The sequence below is a fragment of the Schistocerca gregaria genome, chromosome 2 (assembly GCF_023897955.1).
Source record: "Schistocerca gregaria isolate iqSchGreg1 chromosome 2, iqSchGreg1.2, whole genome shotgun sequence".
Lineage (NCBI taxonomy): Eukaryota > Metazoa > Arthropoda > Insecta > Orthoptera > Acrididae > Schistocerca > Schistocerca gregaria.
This window is the reverse complement of record NC_064921.1, coordinates 887,807,931-887,825,907: the sequence shown is the minus strand read 5'-3', so window position 1 is coordinate 887,825,907 and position 17,977 is coordinate 887,807,931. Positions and strand designations below refer to the sequence as shown.

Below are 17,977 nucleotides of genomic sequence, written 5' to 3'. Positions count from 1 at the left end.
ATGTAGCAGAGCTCCAGGAGAGAATATGGGAAGTGACCGCCACAGTCGACGATGCCATGCTGGGATGGGTATGGCAAGAATTCGATTACTGTATTGACGTCTGGTGGGTCACTCATGGTTTGTATGTCGAATGTTTGTAAAAAAAATCTTTCAGAGTTTCTCTTCAAAATGCAACATGTATGACATCTGTACAATGTTTACTTCTTGTGCAATGAATAATTGAAAGTGTTCCCAGACTTTATGGTCATCCTGTACTTGCAAGAAAAATTTAATAGTACTGCAGATTTGACACAGTTGATATGAACATAGTATGACACTGTAAAAGATCAAATCTTATCAGCTGGTAAAGAATTTAGGAGTAGAGATAACAGCACATCAAATAGAGAATCATTGAATTTTCGACAGGCACACAAATAAGAATTAAAACTACATCAGCCTTTGGACGAATCCTTTTTTGACCTAGAGTACATATACAGTACCCCCCACAAACCAGTACAGCTATGGTGTACTAGCTGAGTACACAATGCTATGACTGCAGTTCGGCAATTAGACTGGGGTGAGGGTTTGTTGGATGAAGTGTGTGAGGGAAGAGAAGAGGTGGGGAGCAAGAGGAAGGTTTGGTGAAGGTGATTGTAGGCTTGGAGGGAGACAGTGGATGTACAAGATCGTGCACAAACTCACTGGCTCTGGCACCCATATATCACATTCCTATCTCATACCCTTTGTGGCACTCTCCGATCCATCTGCTGTCCTCCCCAGATCCTCCTCCTCTGCTCCTCCCTGCTCCCCTCACCCATTCCACCTAACACAACCGTTCACAGCATTCTACCTGCTGAACTGCAGTTCTAGCATCATGCTTTCAGTTGCCACACAGTGTAGCTCTCTCTCTCTCTTTCTCTCTCTCTCTCTGTCTGTCTGTCTGTCTGTCTGTCTGTCTGTCTGCGTGCGTGTGTGCACCTGTTTATTTTGTGAGTAACATCAAAGAAGTTCTAGAAGTCCTAAAATTAAACCAATAAAATAAGGTGAAGCCTGTTCTGAGTACAATTTAATAGATGTCTTAGGTTAACATTGGTCTATGAGGACATTTATGGAGATTATTTCATGACTAACATTGAAGAAGTCCTAAAATTCGGTTGTGATTCAGTTTTCTTTGTGATTTCGTACAGTGCAGTGTATTAACAGTTTCAGATTCTGAGAGAATCAAGCGAATGGAGATCCTTGCAATCACCCAGTAAAAAATGACACACAAGTTAAAACTACATTCAGACACTACTTGACAGTAGTGGATTAATCATGGAAATGAAGAAGGGAAAAAGATAGAAACATCCTCAGACATGCAGCCCTTGCAGCCAGTGCAGCTACTTCAAACTTAACAAAATGTGATGTCATACAGAAACTGAGGATTAAAATGGTTTGTCTCGTCTCAAGTGTCAACAACACTAGATTCCAGTTGCAACAGAAAATGTAGTTCCTCTGAAAAATGGTTTGTAAACATTAAGAAGATCTCTGGAAAAAATGAATATCACAGAAAAAAATGAAAAGATTTAACCACATTTGAAAGATTCTGTCAAAGAGAAACAGTGACCAAGGGCAGACAACATTGGATTGATAAAAATGGAGAGGAAATCAACAGGGCAATGATGAAATATATGCCAGAGACGACCGATATCTTGAAAGGTTACTTATAGTCTTTAGTAAACCAAAATTAGTCGAAATCAAAAAGAAAAATGTAATATTTCATTTTTATAAAGCAAGAAATATGAAATTGGAGAGTGTATTGATTGATTGAACCAGTAGTGTGGAAGTTAAGCTTTTGTGAGATTTCAGTCTTTCATAAAAAAGAAAGTGTTGAAAGTGGTATTCTCAAATTGTGTAATTTGCTTAAGTGTTGAAAAGACAGCATTTTTTACACTGATCCTTTTGTAGAAAGACTGCCATTCTTTGCAATTGTTCCATGCTACATGAAAAATTTTGGAACACATCAGATTGGTTGTGGATTGAAAGTCAATGTTGTGAAATAATGTCATTGCTTCGGAAGAGACATATTTTATATCTACATTGTCATTTTGCAGTATTTATTTAATAAAGCCCAGTTGTCCAAAACTGAATAATTAGTGCCGTCGTGTTAATTTGTGTGCAAGTAAAATTTGAAGTAGTTTAAGTAAAATTATTGACCTTTAGAAAAAGTGCCATGTAATCATAACCACCAGGAATAACCTTTCTCACTTAATTTTAAAGTAAGAGTATTACTAAAGATCACTAGTAAGTAAAAATGTTTTGAGGTTTGTAATTATACTATCTGCTATTCATCAAGCTAGTAAATTACACTGTAAGATACATTCACATTGTATTCCACACGATAATATGGCTTTGTGGTAAACATATGTGTTAAAGAAAGTTGTTTTTCTAGAATGGTGTATGAAAAGCTGTCTCTTGCGCTTCCTGAAGATGACCAACTGTTGTACAAGCAAAGAGTCGATGAAATTGCACCAAGTTTACGTTATTGTGCCTATAACATCGGTGATGAAAGTGCCATTAATGATCTTCTGGAAATGAGAAGTCATGGTCATGGAGAATTGCTGGATACATTAGATGTGAGTTGGCATGAGCCTCATAGTATATCAATGCAGCTTTTTTAATAGAAAAGTGTAGTATGGGGGAAGGCACACTGTATCGTTTGCAACAAACTGTGAACAATCTAGAATATGCTATTGTTATAAATATAGTATATTGTGATAACAATACTATAAGATCCTCTGTGAATCCGTGATATTTATTGGGTAAAGATAACCAATGACACTGTAGTGAAGGTGCCGACTTGTGGATCGGTCCATGAAAAAGAATGTGAACGTAGTTTGCTCAAAGTTTTCATTTGTATGTTTATCTACGGCTCAGTACCTCCACTATTCAGTTAGTGATTATGTTTTCCAATTCATATGGAGTGGTTAGTTATATTTGAGTCCAAGATTCAGTTATAGCTTTTGTAGCTTTATTTATGTTGCACTTCAACAACCTGGTCCTTTGTGTACATCATTCTGCCAACTGAACATGTTGCTAAGAAAACTTATTCTGCTAATACTTCTTTCCTATGTTTCCATATTCTGTGGACTTCAACAGTAGAACACCAATAACAAAGACACAAAACTATGTGTTCAAGGCCCAGTCTTACATAGTTTTGTTTATCAGTAATTTTCATTAATGTGTCATGAAGACTCATTTTGGTACTCTCTTTTACTACATAATGAGGTGTTTCATTCGGATGTAGCATGTGAGAAATTAAACTGTAAGCGGCTGTGAAATACAGAATAGTAATGAAGGGTCTTTTATCTTTTGGGTTAACGCATTGGTGCAGGAGAAGAGAGCACACTATTTCAAGAGCGTATGTGAAAGATACTATCACTCATCCTCTCCATTTCTGAGGAAGAATTGTGTACCCTGAAGTTTAACCCCTCTTCAATTTGCTTAAGTATGAGTTATTCATTACTTTTGGTTCCGTCTTTTCTTCAGTCATAAATTTATAACCTCGGTGTATGTCCATAGTTTGGTTCTATGATTGTGATTATAAGAATTGGCCAGGCTAAGTCATGTTTGCATGCAGTTATATCTCTTAGATTACTGGACTGAGTAAGGACCTTCCCTCTGGAGTTATTTACACAGTGTGATGTGACTCACCTGTGATGTTTTGTGTGTCCTTGGTAACTTGTCGCCGAGTATCCGCCATCTAGTTGCTGGCTCTAATTTTCTACCAATTTTTGAAGTGATGTATGCAATACAGTATTAGTTAAAATGATACATCTTCGGATTTATTGTAACTTATAATCACTTGATAATCACTTTGTAAAAAGTCTCATATTGAATAATAAACACGGGTAAGCATATTTATTGAATTACGAACTATTTACACAATGGCAGTCTTTAATTAGTGTTCCTTCACAAGCAAGTTCACAGTCTACCAACACAAATATAATACAGTAACTAAGCAATGTTTCCAAAGTGAGTCACTCCCACAAACTCGAAGAGCTTTCCAAAGACATTTGCACCGATGTATAGATGTTAACATACTGGTGGCAGACTGTGTATTCTGATGTAGATTTTCACACTTTGATTGCCAGATGCTGACTGACTAAACAATGGATTCTCACAACTATGTATTGACATGTGTAGGAATAACATTGTAAAGGAACAAGTAACAAATTAGTTTATGTGTGTGATGAATTACTGCAAAAATAATACAGCTAGGTGGATTGTTTAGTTAAATTGTGTGTACCTCCACTGGGATGTACTGATTGTCATGCAATATTCTTACATTTGTAATTTACTCAGTTTTTTAATTAAAACCTTATACTGTTAAACAAATGAGCTTTTCAGTGTAAAAAAATGGAGGCCAGCAAAATTCAGTTCTCAGAATTACACAGTTTTAAAGAACAAAATAGCAAAAGTATATTATGGGAAGTAGAATTATAATTACAAATTTCTTTTTAAATTGTAGAATTTTTGGAAAACATGAAATGCTTACCAAAATGAACAACTGAAGGGCTTTTGAGTGAGGTACATTATTTTACAAACAATTAACTATTTGCTCAGATGAAATATTAACTTTACTTGTTTTGTAGTAATGTAATATGTCTAATTAATAGTTCTTCAACTTTTGTAATTAAACTAATAGTCTTTTGTAATGAAATATAATTAGGGCACTTGGTGAAGTATAATGTTTTATGAATAACTCATGGACCAAGAAATTAATTACTCTACATACCTGTAGTGTATGTATTATGTACATAATGGAAATAAAATAAGAATTGTTTTCAAGTAGTTGAATTGTATTAAGTGGAGTCACTCTCTAGCTTCTCTAGTTTAACCATTTAACTCTGTTTGTATCACGTTCACAGTCTTCACGTAAATATACATTGATAAAATATATATTTTCAGTCTTTCAGCACACCAATTTTCCTAAATAATCCATTTTACTTCCTTTCTGTTTTTTTGCAGCTGTTGATTGTACAGACTCGTGAACGGAAAGCTGAAACTCTATGTGAAGTTGAATGGAGAGGACGATCTGTGACAGCCAGACCAGAACGAGTGCGTTTATTCTTCATTTCTGAACAGGAATTGGACAAAAGCTTAGTGCGTGCCGAAGACAATGCATCCAAAATTGAACTAATTGAGAAGTTACTTTTGGACTGTAAAGATGCTATAGCAGCAGTAAAGGATGAACTGAAAGCAGATCAGGTATGAAACTGTCTCTGGGACCTTCTGTTGATTTGTATTCTATGAAAGTTTTGTGTAATGTTGTTGTTGTCCTCTGTCCAATTAAACTGATGAAATTGTTTCTAAGAGCTGGACTGTAATACTGTGCACACATTTTGATATGAATAAAAGGACTTATATCTGAAATTTAATTTTTTTTAAATTCCATCCTAAGGCATGATTTAATATATAACTTTATGATTACACTACAACTAAAGTTTTATTGACATGCGGTTCAGAACCCTTATCAAAACAACAGTATTCAAAGAGACTTTACTATTCAGGGTAGAGACAGTAATTTGAATCAGGCTCTTATTTAGATACATTAATGACTTGGTCTTGTTAAACTATAAATTGTTCTCATGGAATTAAAGTAAAAAGAAGTATTAATTTTTTCAGTCTGCTAAGACCCGTTCTGGACCTGGAGTACCTCTGTCTTCAGCACAGTACTTACTGTCATATTTAACATACATTCGCCTTACACGGACTATACAAAGAAATCTACTGATGATTGACGCAGCAAAGGCATCTCTGGCTGAAAAAACAGAGGTAATATATTTTATTGTCGTTGATTTTATTGCTGCATGTTTCATGTCCACTATGATCACGAACCATGCCAATTCAGACAATAGGCTTAACTATGGGCCACACCCAGAAATTAAAATTATTGCATTGTTTAAAAATTTGAAATGAAATATATATATGAAAAATTTACAAATTCACAGACTTTTTTTCAAATTAGTCGCCTTCGTTCTCAGTGCACTTTGACAGTCGAATTTCTGATATTTTTGTCAAAAAAGTTTCCTGCTGTTTCATTGGTCCATTGGTCAACAGCACTCTGGATCTCACCGTCATCAGAAAATCTTTAATCCTTGCCCCCCCCCCCCCACCCACCAAAAAAAGAAAACCTAAGATGGATGAAAAGATAAAAAATGAAAATTCTAGATCAGGTTTATTAGTGGGATGGTTGATGATGTCCTAACCCAATTAATCCAAGAGTTTTGTTATGATATTAGATGTTTGGAAACTTTCCCCTTATTCTGTTCTGTATCAGCCTCCATAGTTTTTTTGGGATTTCACAGAACTGCACAGCATTAATCGTTTCCCCACGAGGCAGAAATTCAATCCGAAGAATCCACATAAAGTCCCAAAAGGCTGAAACCAAAACTTTTGAGGCTGGAACAACAGACTTGAATTTTTTCACTGATGGTGAGGAGTGATGTCACCACGACATTGTATTTTCATCTCTGGGGTGCAGTGGACCAACCATATTTCATTACCAATCACAACAGGATCAAGAAATTGTTCAGCTTTCGGTTCTAAGCACTCAAGAAATTCGCCAGATTGGCCAGTTCTGTTGATTTCATGTTGATCTGTGAGTAATGATTTTGTAACAAAGAAATCTTGAGATGCCTGGAAACATTGTATTCATCTCGTCAAAAGTCAGTCAAAGGTTGCTGTCAACCTTTCTTTGATCTTGTTTATCATCTCATCAGTCACATTTGAGGGACACCCTCTCCTTTCTTTATTGTGTATGTTTGTTCTGCCAGTTTTAAACTTATGACACCACTTACACACATTAATGTGTTTCATTGCACAATGTCAGTTATGGACATGTCACGTAGTAATTTGAAGTGTGTAAGGTTATGACAAATTTGTGAACAGTGAATAGGACGAGAGAGAGGGAAGGAGCATGTACGACTAGTACCTGACACAAAGTTAAGACTAAAAGTGCAAAAAAGAAAAGGAAAAATACCAAGAAACTGAATTTAACAGTGTTAGAAGATTGAGTCATTAAGAAGTGAGGGAATTATATGCTATATGTAATGTCAATCATTAATGTAATGCAATTGTATTGATAAAAAATCTGTTAACCAAGTGGTGGCAGGACACGTGCATAAAGATTACACTTATGCAAGCTTTTGGAGCCATTGGCTCCTTCTTCCGGCAGAAGGGGAAAGGAGGTGTGACAAAGGAAAAGGGCAGGAGAGATTTAGGAAGAGTGGTAGATTTCGGAAAAATCACCCAGAACAGTGGGTCAGGGGAAACTGACTGGATGGGATGAGAAGGAAAGACTGATTGCTGACTGCACCAGATGAGATATGAAAACCTGAGAGCTTAAAGGTGGAAGACAGGGTAGTATGCAAGTCAGAGATTACTGCTAAAACATTGTGAATGGGTTAATAAGAGTGAAAAGCCAAGTGCATTTGTACATAACAGAGGTGGGAGGGGCATGGCGAAGAATAGACAGGTCAGAAAATGAAAGATGTAGAAAAGTAAAACGAATTGAAGAAAGGAGTAGTTATTGTGCATCAAGAAAAGAAGTTACTTCTGTTTTAAACCTTCTACATGTTTGTGTCCCAGATGAATGCTAGCTCATTTTGCTGTGACCAGATGGTTTTGAAACCTCAGGTAACAATTTTATAGTTGTATAGTTATAATTTCCTCTTCCTCTGTTACTGAGTAATAACTTCACCATTGGCTAATGTAAAGTGCACAAGTCTTCACTGTTGTACTCTGTATTGAATTATATCAAAGGCAGATTCAATTTATCCACCATCCTGGGGTCCGAGTCATGTGCCCTTCATTGTTAACCTTCCTCAACCTATCCCCCTCTCCCCACGGAAGAGGGAACTAATGTATCCAAAAGCTAGGATAGTGTTATCACTTTTATATGTGTCTGTTGGCAGTACTATAAACTATTAAAGATATTAAAGGCCTGAAACTTTATCATGTAATTTTTTGCTATCTAATCGTAATGATCTTAACCTTCACACTTCGGAGAATGAATTATTATTCAAATGATCTTTTTATTGGTTGTCAGTTTCATCTCTCTTGTGCTTTAAGAATTGTATGTAATTAATGTTGTGCAGGAAGTTTTGATTCCATTTACCCACAATACATAATAGCAAAGATTTATAGCAGATTTCAGCTATGTTGGTAACATTTTTGGTCTCTGTTTTGTTTGCATCAGTGGCAGCATTTCTGATCCTTCCCTCATGTGGTCCTCACGATATGGCATAATGTCATGATTTTGAACCAAACCACCATAGTTTGATAAACTGTTAGTCATTTTACTGCTTTCTTATTGGAATAGTCAAAGTTGAAAGTAAATTAATGCAAATATTGAAGTCTCAGTAAGTCTTGTAAGTAACAGCCTCAAAGTTTAATGTTTCCTTTTAAATATTTTGAAGTTGTGTCTGATGATGTATAAATCATGATTACCAAACCTCATCAAACATTTTGATAATACCCTTCCCCAATGTGACTAGGAATGTAACTAAAATACATGAAGCCGTGAGTGTTCTAGATACTTTTCTCCAGAACTGTGATGATTACCAGAGAGACATTTTCACGTGCTTTATAGATCATGGAAAGGCTTTTGATAATGAACGTCATTCAGAATTGCTACAAGTCATATTTGACCACTACCATTGCCAGATGATTTTCGCTGAATGTCCCGATTTGTAGGACTGTCACAACCCATCCTGCTTCAGGTGGGTTGCCGAATGTGCAAGACTCTTGAACACTGCTGACATTTCCAAATTCAATTGGTATTCATTTCAAAAGTTGTTCATTATATTAAAGTTACTAAATGAGTTCCTGAACGTGCTAGTGGTGGTAACCAAGAAAGATAGAATACAGTGCACCAGGAGGTTGTGATTAGTGTTGTGAATTGTAAGTTCTGAAAACAATCGGCTGCATGGCTTTCATTGTTGTATTATTATCACCACACCAGTGCTTTCTTAACAGTATTTCAACTTCTTTCTCTCACTCATCAACTGACTGTGATTTCACTTGTTGCGCTAATTAGTTATATGCCAGTAGTACAGGTGGCTATAACAGACAATAAAACATCTACAGAAAGGTAACACATTAACAAGTTTATTTTACACTGTGTACATTTAATACTTGAGGTAAACATAACTTTGTAAAGCTGTAGGTTTTTCTGTGGTGGTTATTTACATACAATGAAAGTAATGTTCTTGATAGAAACACATTGTTTTGAATGCTGCTGATACCCTAGTCTCTGAATATTAGTAATGTGTAGTAGAGTTGCGATGTTGATGTATTGACTTCACTGCCGTCTCCTGTACTAATGTTGTTAAGTCTATAGATGCACTGTATCTGAGGTGAAACTCGTGATTGTGGCTGCCTAAAATGACGTGCTTGCCAATCAGAGTCATGGGCAATGAGATCATGTCATTTTACTGTCCTCTCTAGAGGTGCATGAGCATGATGCCACCCCTCAGAGAACAGTGAGTGCTGGAAGAGCGAGCTCACTCAGTAGCATGCCTGGTTTAAAAGTGCCGTCTCTTAAGTAGCTGTGAGCAGCATGCCATCAATACCACAGTACCTTGTTGACTAATTCTGAAATGTACTGAACATTTTTTTTCTAGTCAGCCTAAAGTTGTTGGTTGGTTGATTTGGTGGAAGAGACCAAACAGTGAGGTCATCGGTCTCATCGGATTACGGAAGGATAGGGAAGGAAGTTGGCTGTGCCCTTTCAAAGGAACCATGCCGGCATTTGCTGGAGCTGATTTAGGGAATCAGGGAAAACCTAAATCAGGATGACCGTATGCTGGATTGAACTGTCGTGCTCCCAAATGAGAGTCCAGCATGCCAACCACTGCGCACCTCACTTGGCCCTTAAGTTGTTACTTTTGATGAACAGAGTGGTACTTTTGAACACAGCCGCACCAGCTGAGCACTCATAAGCCCCAACCAGTGTTCCAACATTGTTCATTGTGAGGAAATATGCAGCTAATGATTGTAAATTTATGTTGTTGTTTCTTTATCTGCCTCTGCCCCTCTCCCCCCCCCCCCCCCTCCCTCCCACCCCAGTCACCACCACCAACACCATGACCATTACTACCACTACTTTTGTGCCCACGTCCCACTGATTTTTTTTTTTTAATCACCGGATTCTGCCTTCATTGCCTCTTTGGGTGTGATTAGTTCACTAAAAGCTTTGTCAAGATATCTGACAATTATCATTAGTATTCTGAAGATCATGAAGTACTATAATATATGTCAATAAATACACCATATCATCACATATTAAAAGAGACACTCTTAATATGTGACAATATGGTGTATTCAGTGACATATTTTTAAAAACCTCATGATGTTCAGATTTCTTATTTGGAACTGGTATATATCATGGTGAAGCTATTAGTGGATTAGTCACATCTGAAGATGATAATCAAGTGCTGAAGCTGGTAATGTGATTGCTGCAATTTTTAAGTGATCTTGGATGTATCAAATCATTATATAATCACTTTTAAAGGTAGCATACTTCCTTTTTACAATATGGTGAAACCTGCTTGTACACTTTTCAAGGGACTTTTAAAAAGCTTGTGTAAAATGCGGGAAAATTTAAAAGGTGGGAAATAATAGTTTTAGGTGGTAAAAGTTATGTATTGGTTTCCCACTTACATTTTCACACTATATGTATGATATATGTACATAACAGGCATCAGATACACCATGGACTTGTTTATTATTATTATCATCATTATCTAATAGAGGTTTACTACCTAACAAAAAATGCTGATGTAACTGTAACTGGTAACTGCCTGGGAAGTGGAAGCGTTCGGCTTAATTTCATAAATCATAATAGATGTTTTTGGAAAGCCTGCAGCTCTCATTCATTATTTAAATAATGAATCACTTCACCAGTTACATATTTTTTCATGCTTAGCATGATATGTTTCGAGAATTTATTCTTGTTGTCAAGTGCAAATATTTATATAAGTATTTTGTGTGATGTTTCCGTATTTGTTGTTCTGCACATGTTGCACTGTATCCAGCTTTTTGAGGTTATCAGGTACTGTGCCTCCTCAATTACACAGAAAACCACACACGCAAACTATCACTCCCACTGTTAGTGAAACATAACAAAAAATACTTACGTAAAAATTGCACTTTACAAAGAGAATAAAGTCTCAAAACACATCTTGCTAAGCATGAAAAATTACGTACTTAATGCTGTGTTTAAACCAAAAATAATTGAGGTTTTGAGCAATGTAAAGCGAGCAAAGGTGTAAACTAGCACTCCAAGTGTCCACATGGAGAAATACACTACATATGGTTCAGCAAAACTGTTAAAATGATCCAACAGTCACAAAGCTGCTCGTGAGTAGACAATTTCTAAATGGTTGTGATTGGTCGTGATACCTTTATTTGAACAAACCTTGTTACTCCCATCAGCCACCACGCCGAGTAGTGCTTGGCTGTGCAAGGAGATACTGCATGAATTGTTACCCCTTTATGGTTCAGATGTGCTGTGCAGAGCCCACTGGTGTCAAGAAAAGTAACTATGTGAAGTCTGTAAACCTGTTTGGTGGCCAACATGATGCTAGTGTCATTGACCTTCAGTTATTTCTGTTTTTTCTGCAAGAACATTTTTTCACAAAATGTAAATCATCGGAAAATCATAAATATGTTAATGCAAAATTGGATGCAAATTAACATTGTGAACATAGGAAATGTGATGGATACAATAAAAAATGTAGTGAATGACAAGAAAACATTCATTCTGGAGTGTATAAGCAGGGTTATACTGTATGTCAATTTTTTTATAAAACTAAAAAAAATGATTAATTGACAATTAGTACTGGGATCAGATTGCTGAAATCACAGTAGAAGCATTGGCATCGTTAATTATCTCGAGTGAGAGAGCTGCTCAACAAGTTTACCTTGTCAACCCTACAGTTTATTATCTGCTCACTCATGAAAGAGTCCTTTGCTGCTAGCAAACCTGCAAAGTGTATCAACTGCATTCTTTAAATACTGTAAAGATCTGTTAGACAATATCTGTTCAACAGCAATAGAATTTAGTCTCTAAACAACAATATTGAAGTAGTAAGATACAACTCAAAAACACTGGAGGCATTGTTGTGTACAAGTTAAATTTCAGTAAAACAGATGTGTCCAGCACAGTATGGAAGCATAGACCTTAAACATGAATGCACTGAAATTCCTGAAGGCATTCGAAATGTTTGTCCGTCACAGAGTCTTATGTATTCTTTGCACTGATTGACTCTAATGATGAAGTCTTTTTTTTCCCAAGGAAAAACAGAAAATGAAATGCAGTGGAATTATATATGTTGGTCACACAATTTGCAGATGTAAGTAAATACTTTCTCCTGTTCATTTTAAAATGAAAGATGACCACAAATGGGCCAAAAGTTGATAACAATTATGATGGATTGCTAATCAAGACGTGCAGAAGGAATTATTCAGTTCATTTTTTTTTTTTTCAATTATTTTGCAGGCTGGATCGGGCGAAGGAAAGAAAACTCGCCCTCAGGATATAACGAGACTTTATGAAATCATTCTTCAGAACTGCACTGAATTGCAGCAGTTACAAGGCTTTGAAGACGATCCTCAATATCAGCAAGAGGTGGAAGCAAAAACTAAAGCTTATAAGGCCTTCAGGTAAGAATAATAATTTATAATTTGAACACTTGTCATATGAAAATGTGACACTACATTTTCATTATTACATGAGATGCTAAAGTTCCAAATAAAAAAATTGTTACTTGATGAGAGGAGTTTGTATTTTGTCTCAAACTGTGCTTAATATATTTTGGTTTCTCCAGTTCATTGTACAGAAAATGTTCAAAATATTCTGTAAGTTAATCCTTAGTGATTTGCCAATGGCTGTAAAATTGATTTACAGTGGTTTTTGAGTTCCAGTATAAAAGTAGGCTGATATAAATATTATATGAATTGAAGCATGGGGACAACAGTCTAGCTGAAATAAAATGTAAGTAGGAGTAAAATCTTTCTCCTCTCATGGCACATTTATTGAGATCAGAAACTGAAGAAGTGAGGCTGCTGTTAATAATGTAATGGTGGGCTAGTGAGGTCCATATTGATGTTTAATTCAAAATAATCTCCCTAAAACCAAACTGATGATTTTATCAAAGTTCTTATTTGACTGCTTGAATTAATAGCAAAATTAGAATGCTAAATAGGGAGATTTCAGAGAATGCTACATGCAGATTCATTTATCATGCTACCATAATAGCAGATGATTTCAGTTGTCACAGAATAGCATGTTTTATTGCAGTATGTAAATACAACTGTGCGTAAAAAGTCATTATGTTACCAATTAATTATCTTGAATATAGGGTTTGAGAGCCATCTGTACTGGTAACGTCTTAGATTTCTGCACATGCCAGCAGACCTCACCTCTGTGTTTTAGTTCAAATTGGTCATAAGCTTTATAGCTCAGTGATTGAAAAAATTACGAAAGATGAAAAGGTCTTATTTTCATTGAATTGGAAACTGTCAGTAGGCATTTTCAGTTAGTCACACTATAGCAAAGAGAGCTATTTAATTTATGCCATTTTGCATGTCAACCTCCACCAATTTGTGGCAGACCGTGACTTCTTCTTCTTCTTCTTCTTCTTCTTCTTCTTCTTCTGAGTGCGTTGTCATAAGAAGTACTGGCCATAACTGCTCTCCTTCAGACTGCACAGTAGTCATACTTCAGTGACAAAGTCTCATTCATTGTTTTCTGTTGCAACTCCACATAAGTATTTGCACCATAGATGATGTCCCAACCACACTGATATGAGGGTGAGTCAAAAGAAAAGCTTAAATTTGTAATAATGAATCAAAATTTCACGTCATTATCCTGTAAGTTGATAAGTGTGCTACAAACAGCATGCAGAATGGCCTGTAGGTGGCAGCATAGTGCAGATGCACACATACCATCACAGTATCAATATAAAGATGGCCACCCCTCTTGCGACTTGCACCAGGGAAGAACAGCATTCGGCTATTCGGTTTTTGCATAGTGAAGGTGTGAAACCTATTGAAACTTATTGACGAATGAAGGTTCAGTACAGTGATGCATGTTAGTCACAGCAGCAAGTCTACGAATGGAGTAGGAAGTTCGAAAATGGTGTGACTTCAGTGGAAGATGATCCTCGTCCAGGTCAGGCACAACGAGTTGTGAGTCCACAGAACATTGCAGCAGTTGAAGCCATAGTGAAGGAAAACGCCGAGTGACAGCATGTTTACAGATTAGTAATGGGTCAGCACACCACATTGTACATGATGTGCTCCAGTTTCGTAAAGTGTCTGCAAGATGGGTGCCATGACAGCTGACTCCTGAAATGAGAGAACGATGTGTTGATGCTTGTGAAAATTTCTTCTGTGCTTTGAACAAGAAGGTGATGGCTTCCTTGCAAGAATCGTTACTGGGGACGAAACCTGGGTTCACTTCCACCAACCGACGTGGATTGTTGTCAGCAGGTGCCCTTTTGCAACATGACAATGCAAGTCCCCACACTGCCCGTACAACAGTTGCAACAATCTCAAACCTGCATTTTGAGTGTCTTCCACATCCACCTTACTCACCAAACCTTGCTCCAAGTGATTTTCATGTTTGGACCACTCAAAGACACAATGGGAGGAAATAAGTTCTGTTCTGATGAAGAAGTACGCCATGCATTGCATGAGTGGTTGCGCTGACTACCAAAAGAATTTTTTTCTAAAGGAATTAATACACTTTGTATAAGCAGGAGAACTTGCATTGAGCGCGGGGGAGATTATGTTGAAGAGTCGTACAGTTTAGTACCACTTCTGCACAATAAATAATATCTACAAAAATTTAAGGTTTTCATTTGACTACCCCTCGTATTTATAAGCAGAATTGGTCATAAACTTTATAGATCAGTGACGACTGGAAAAATTAAGAAAGATTGAAGGGCCTTCTTTTCATCAAATCAGACAAAAAGCTGATTGTAAATTGCCAGGTCAAGCATTTTCAAGCACTCATCCCCCCCCCCCACACACACACACACATATTCATGCAAATGCAACTCACAGACACATGACCAGTGTCTCTGGCAGATTATTTCTTTTTGTTGTGCCTATATGTGGCTGAACATCTCTGCTATATGGTGAATAGTACTCTTATCTATCTTATAATATTGTCTTTATTCCATCCTGGATTTTCCAGAGGACAGTTTTGGTTTACATTAAACCCTTTTGCCCTCTGCTCTCCACTATCACTTGGTACAACCTGTTTTCTGATACTACACACACATTGCGTGCCAAAACTGGAGATTGTATACATCTACCATTGTTTAACATGGAGAACTTACTATGGAAGCAAAGAGAGCCTAATTAAGAGCCAGAAGAACCCATATCACCAAGAAAGTAAAATTAGATAAGGAGAACGTAAAGGATATAAAAATGGAAATACCAGCAAAAAAGTGTTTAAAATTGAGACCTTTCCTCACACAGTCTTTAAAAAGTCAGGAAATTTCATAACAATATGCACCCCATTAGGAAATTTCATAACAATATACACTCCATTAGGAAATTTCATAACAATATACACTCAATTGCAGAATGAAATTAATACATTGTTAGTTAGGTGTACCTGGATAGCTCGTTTGGTATAACAGTGCCCTGAAAAGGAAAGGATGCCACTTCATTTGGGCATTTTTATATTTTCTTCTTTCATCGACTGAATTCAATGTCAGGTGTGTTATCTGAGAAGTTAGACTGGGCCTTGTATTTTTGCACCTTTGATGTGCTGTCCTCCCTATTTTATCTTGTAAAGTTACTCATTTGTTTTCTGTTGTATTCCTTTCCCCAGTTTTGGTCAATTGTTGCCTAAAGCTCCCTTCAAAACTTTCAACAACCACTGGTTCTTTCAGTTTATTCAAGTTGCATCTACTTATTTTCTGCAGTTTCTTCAGTTTTAATTTGCTGTTCAGTCAGTAAATTATGATGAGAATCTCTGCCTGTAGAAGAGTTTTGCAGTTTAAAATCTGGATTCAGAATCCCTTTTCCACCATTAAGTAATCTGCAATCTGTCTGAAACCGTTCAATGTATCCAGGGCTCTTTGTTGTATACAACCATCTTTCATGATTCTTTAACCAAGTGTTAGCAATGATTAAATCGTGGTCTGTACAGAATTGTCAGGTAGCTTTCCTTGTCATTCTTCCTCTTTCATCACACATTCTTTCTGTCCATCTTCTGCAGAACTAGTAGACATATGTAGTTTTACTACTGTGGTGGATGTTGTCTTACTGTGCTGTTTATAGTAGCTGTATTCATATTCATTAGTAGACCTATTCCTCCTCCATTCTGGATATTTGATTTTATGTTGATAACTCTGTACTCTTCTGACCAGAAATCCTGTTTGTTTTTCCTACCACCCCGTTTTACTAATTCTAATTTTGCAATATCTAGCTTCAACCTATCCACTTTTCTTTTTAAATTCTCTAACCTATCTATCCAATTATGGGATCTAGCACTCCACACTCCAGTTCATAGAATGCAAATTTCATTATTTTGGTGGCAACATCTTTCTGAGTAGTCCACATCTGGAGATCTAAATGGGTGACTATTTTACTTCTGGAATATTTTATTCAAGAGGATGCAATCATTATTAATCCATACAGTAGAGCTGAATGTCCTCCATGAAAATAATGGCTGTAGTTTTCTGGCCCGCATCTCGTGGTAGTGTGGTAGCGTTCTCGCTTCCCACGCCCAGGTTCCCTGGTTCGATTCCCGGCAGGGTCAGGGATTTTCTCTGCCTCGTGATGGCTGGGTGTTGTGTGATGTCCTTAGGTTAGTTAGGTTTAAGTAGTTCTAAGTTCTAGGGGACTGATGACCATAGCTGATAAGTCACATAGTGTTCAGAGCCATTGTAGTTTTCTGTTACTTTCAGCCATTTGCAGTACCAACATAGTAAGGCCTTGTTGGCTAATGTTGTAAGATCATGTCAGTCAATCGTCCAGTCTAATTCAGGTGCTGCAAGTTTCTCTGTTACGGTGAGATATCATCTCAACTGGACTGTTGCCCCTATTTGGCCTCACCAAAAACACCCTTCTCATGTGATTGCTCCTACAGTATGGCTATCTGTATCATTGAAGTATGCAAGCCAGCCCACCATGGCAAGATCAGTAATTCATGAAAGAGCGTGTACACTCAAAAAAAAATATAGAATTGCCATACTAATTTGTACATTAAATAGATGTATGCTGTTAAATGTGATGAGTGTTAACGTTCCAGGGCTGGCATAGAGCAATTAAAATGTGTTAATTTTGGAAGTGAGCAGTTTGCAACAATATGCCTGCATGCAATTCTGAAACAGCAGAAACTTAGCAAGATAGTAATTACATCATTATAAGTTACTTATTAATACCCATTTCCAAGGTGTATCTTGATGGTTTTGCTTGAAGAGACAGGTGTTTCCGAATTGGTTTTCTTGTAGGAATCAGCTGCATTTCATTCCCATGGTTGGAAACAGTGAGGATAGTGTTGTCTAAATTGCACAATATTTCTAAGGTGCAGGTATGACATGGCTTGCTATTGTTGTGTGTCAATTTATACTCTGCTTTGATAGAAAAGTGCATGTGCCAAGGCAGGACAGTAACACCATGGTAGGGGATGTTGATATCCAGAGCCCACTGCAGGAGAAACAAGCTACAGACTCTGCAAGCACGGAATGAGATTTTCACTCTGCAGTGGAGTGTGTGCTGATATGAAACTTCCTGGCAGATTAAAACTGTGTGCCGGAACGAGACTCGAACTCGGGACCTTTGCCTTTCGCGGGCAATCTGCCAGGAAATTTCATATCAGCGCACACTCCGCTGCAGAGTGAAAATCTCATTCTGGAAACATCCCCCAGGCTGTGGCTAAGCCATGTTTTCACAATATCCTTTCTTTCAGGAGTGCTAGTTCTGCAAG

At 37.0% G+C, this 17,977-nt stretch overlaps 1 protein-coding gene across 1 annotated transcript in view; it reads left to right on the top strand.

Moving 5' to 3' along the window:
- The window catches only part of LOC126335319 (signal recognition particle subunit SRP68), a 68,413-nt gene that overhangs the window by 38,912 nt on the left and 11,524 nt on the right, over positions 1-17,977 (top strand). The window contains exons 6-9 of the mRNA XM_049998476.1: positions 2,411-2,594; positions 4,990-5,229; positions 5,647-5,796; positions 12,527-12,690. Of these exons, the coding sequence (XP_049854433.1) occupies positions 2,411-2,594; positions 4,990-5,229; positions 5,647-5,796; positions 12,527-12,690 (738 nt within the window). The remainder of the gene's footprint in view (positions 1-2,410; positions 2,595-4,989; positions 5,230-5,646; positions 5,797-12,526; positions 12,691-17,977) is intronic.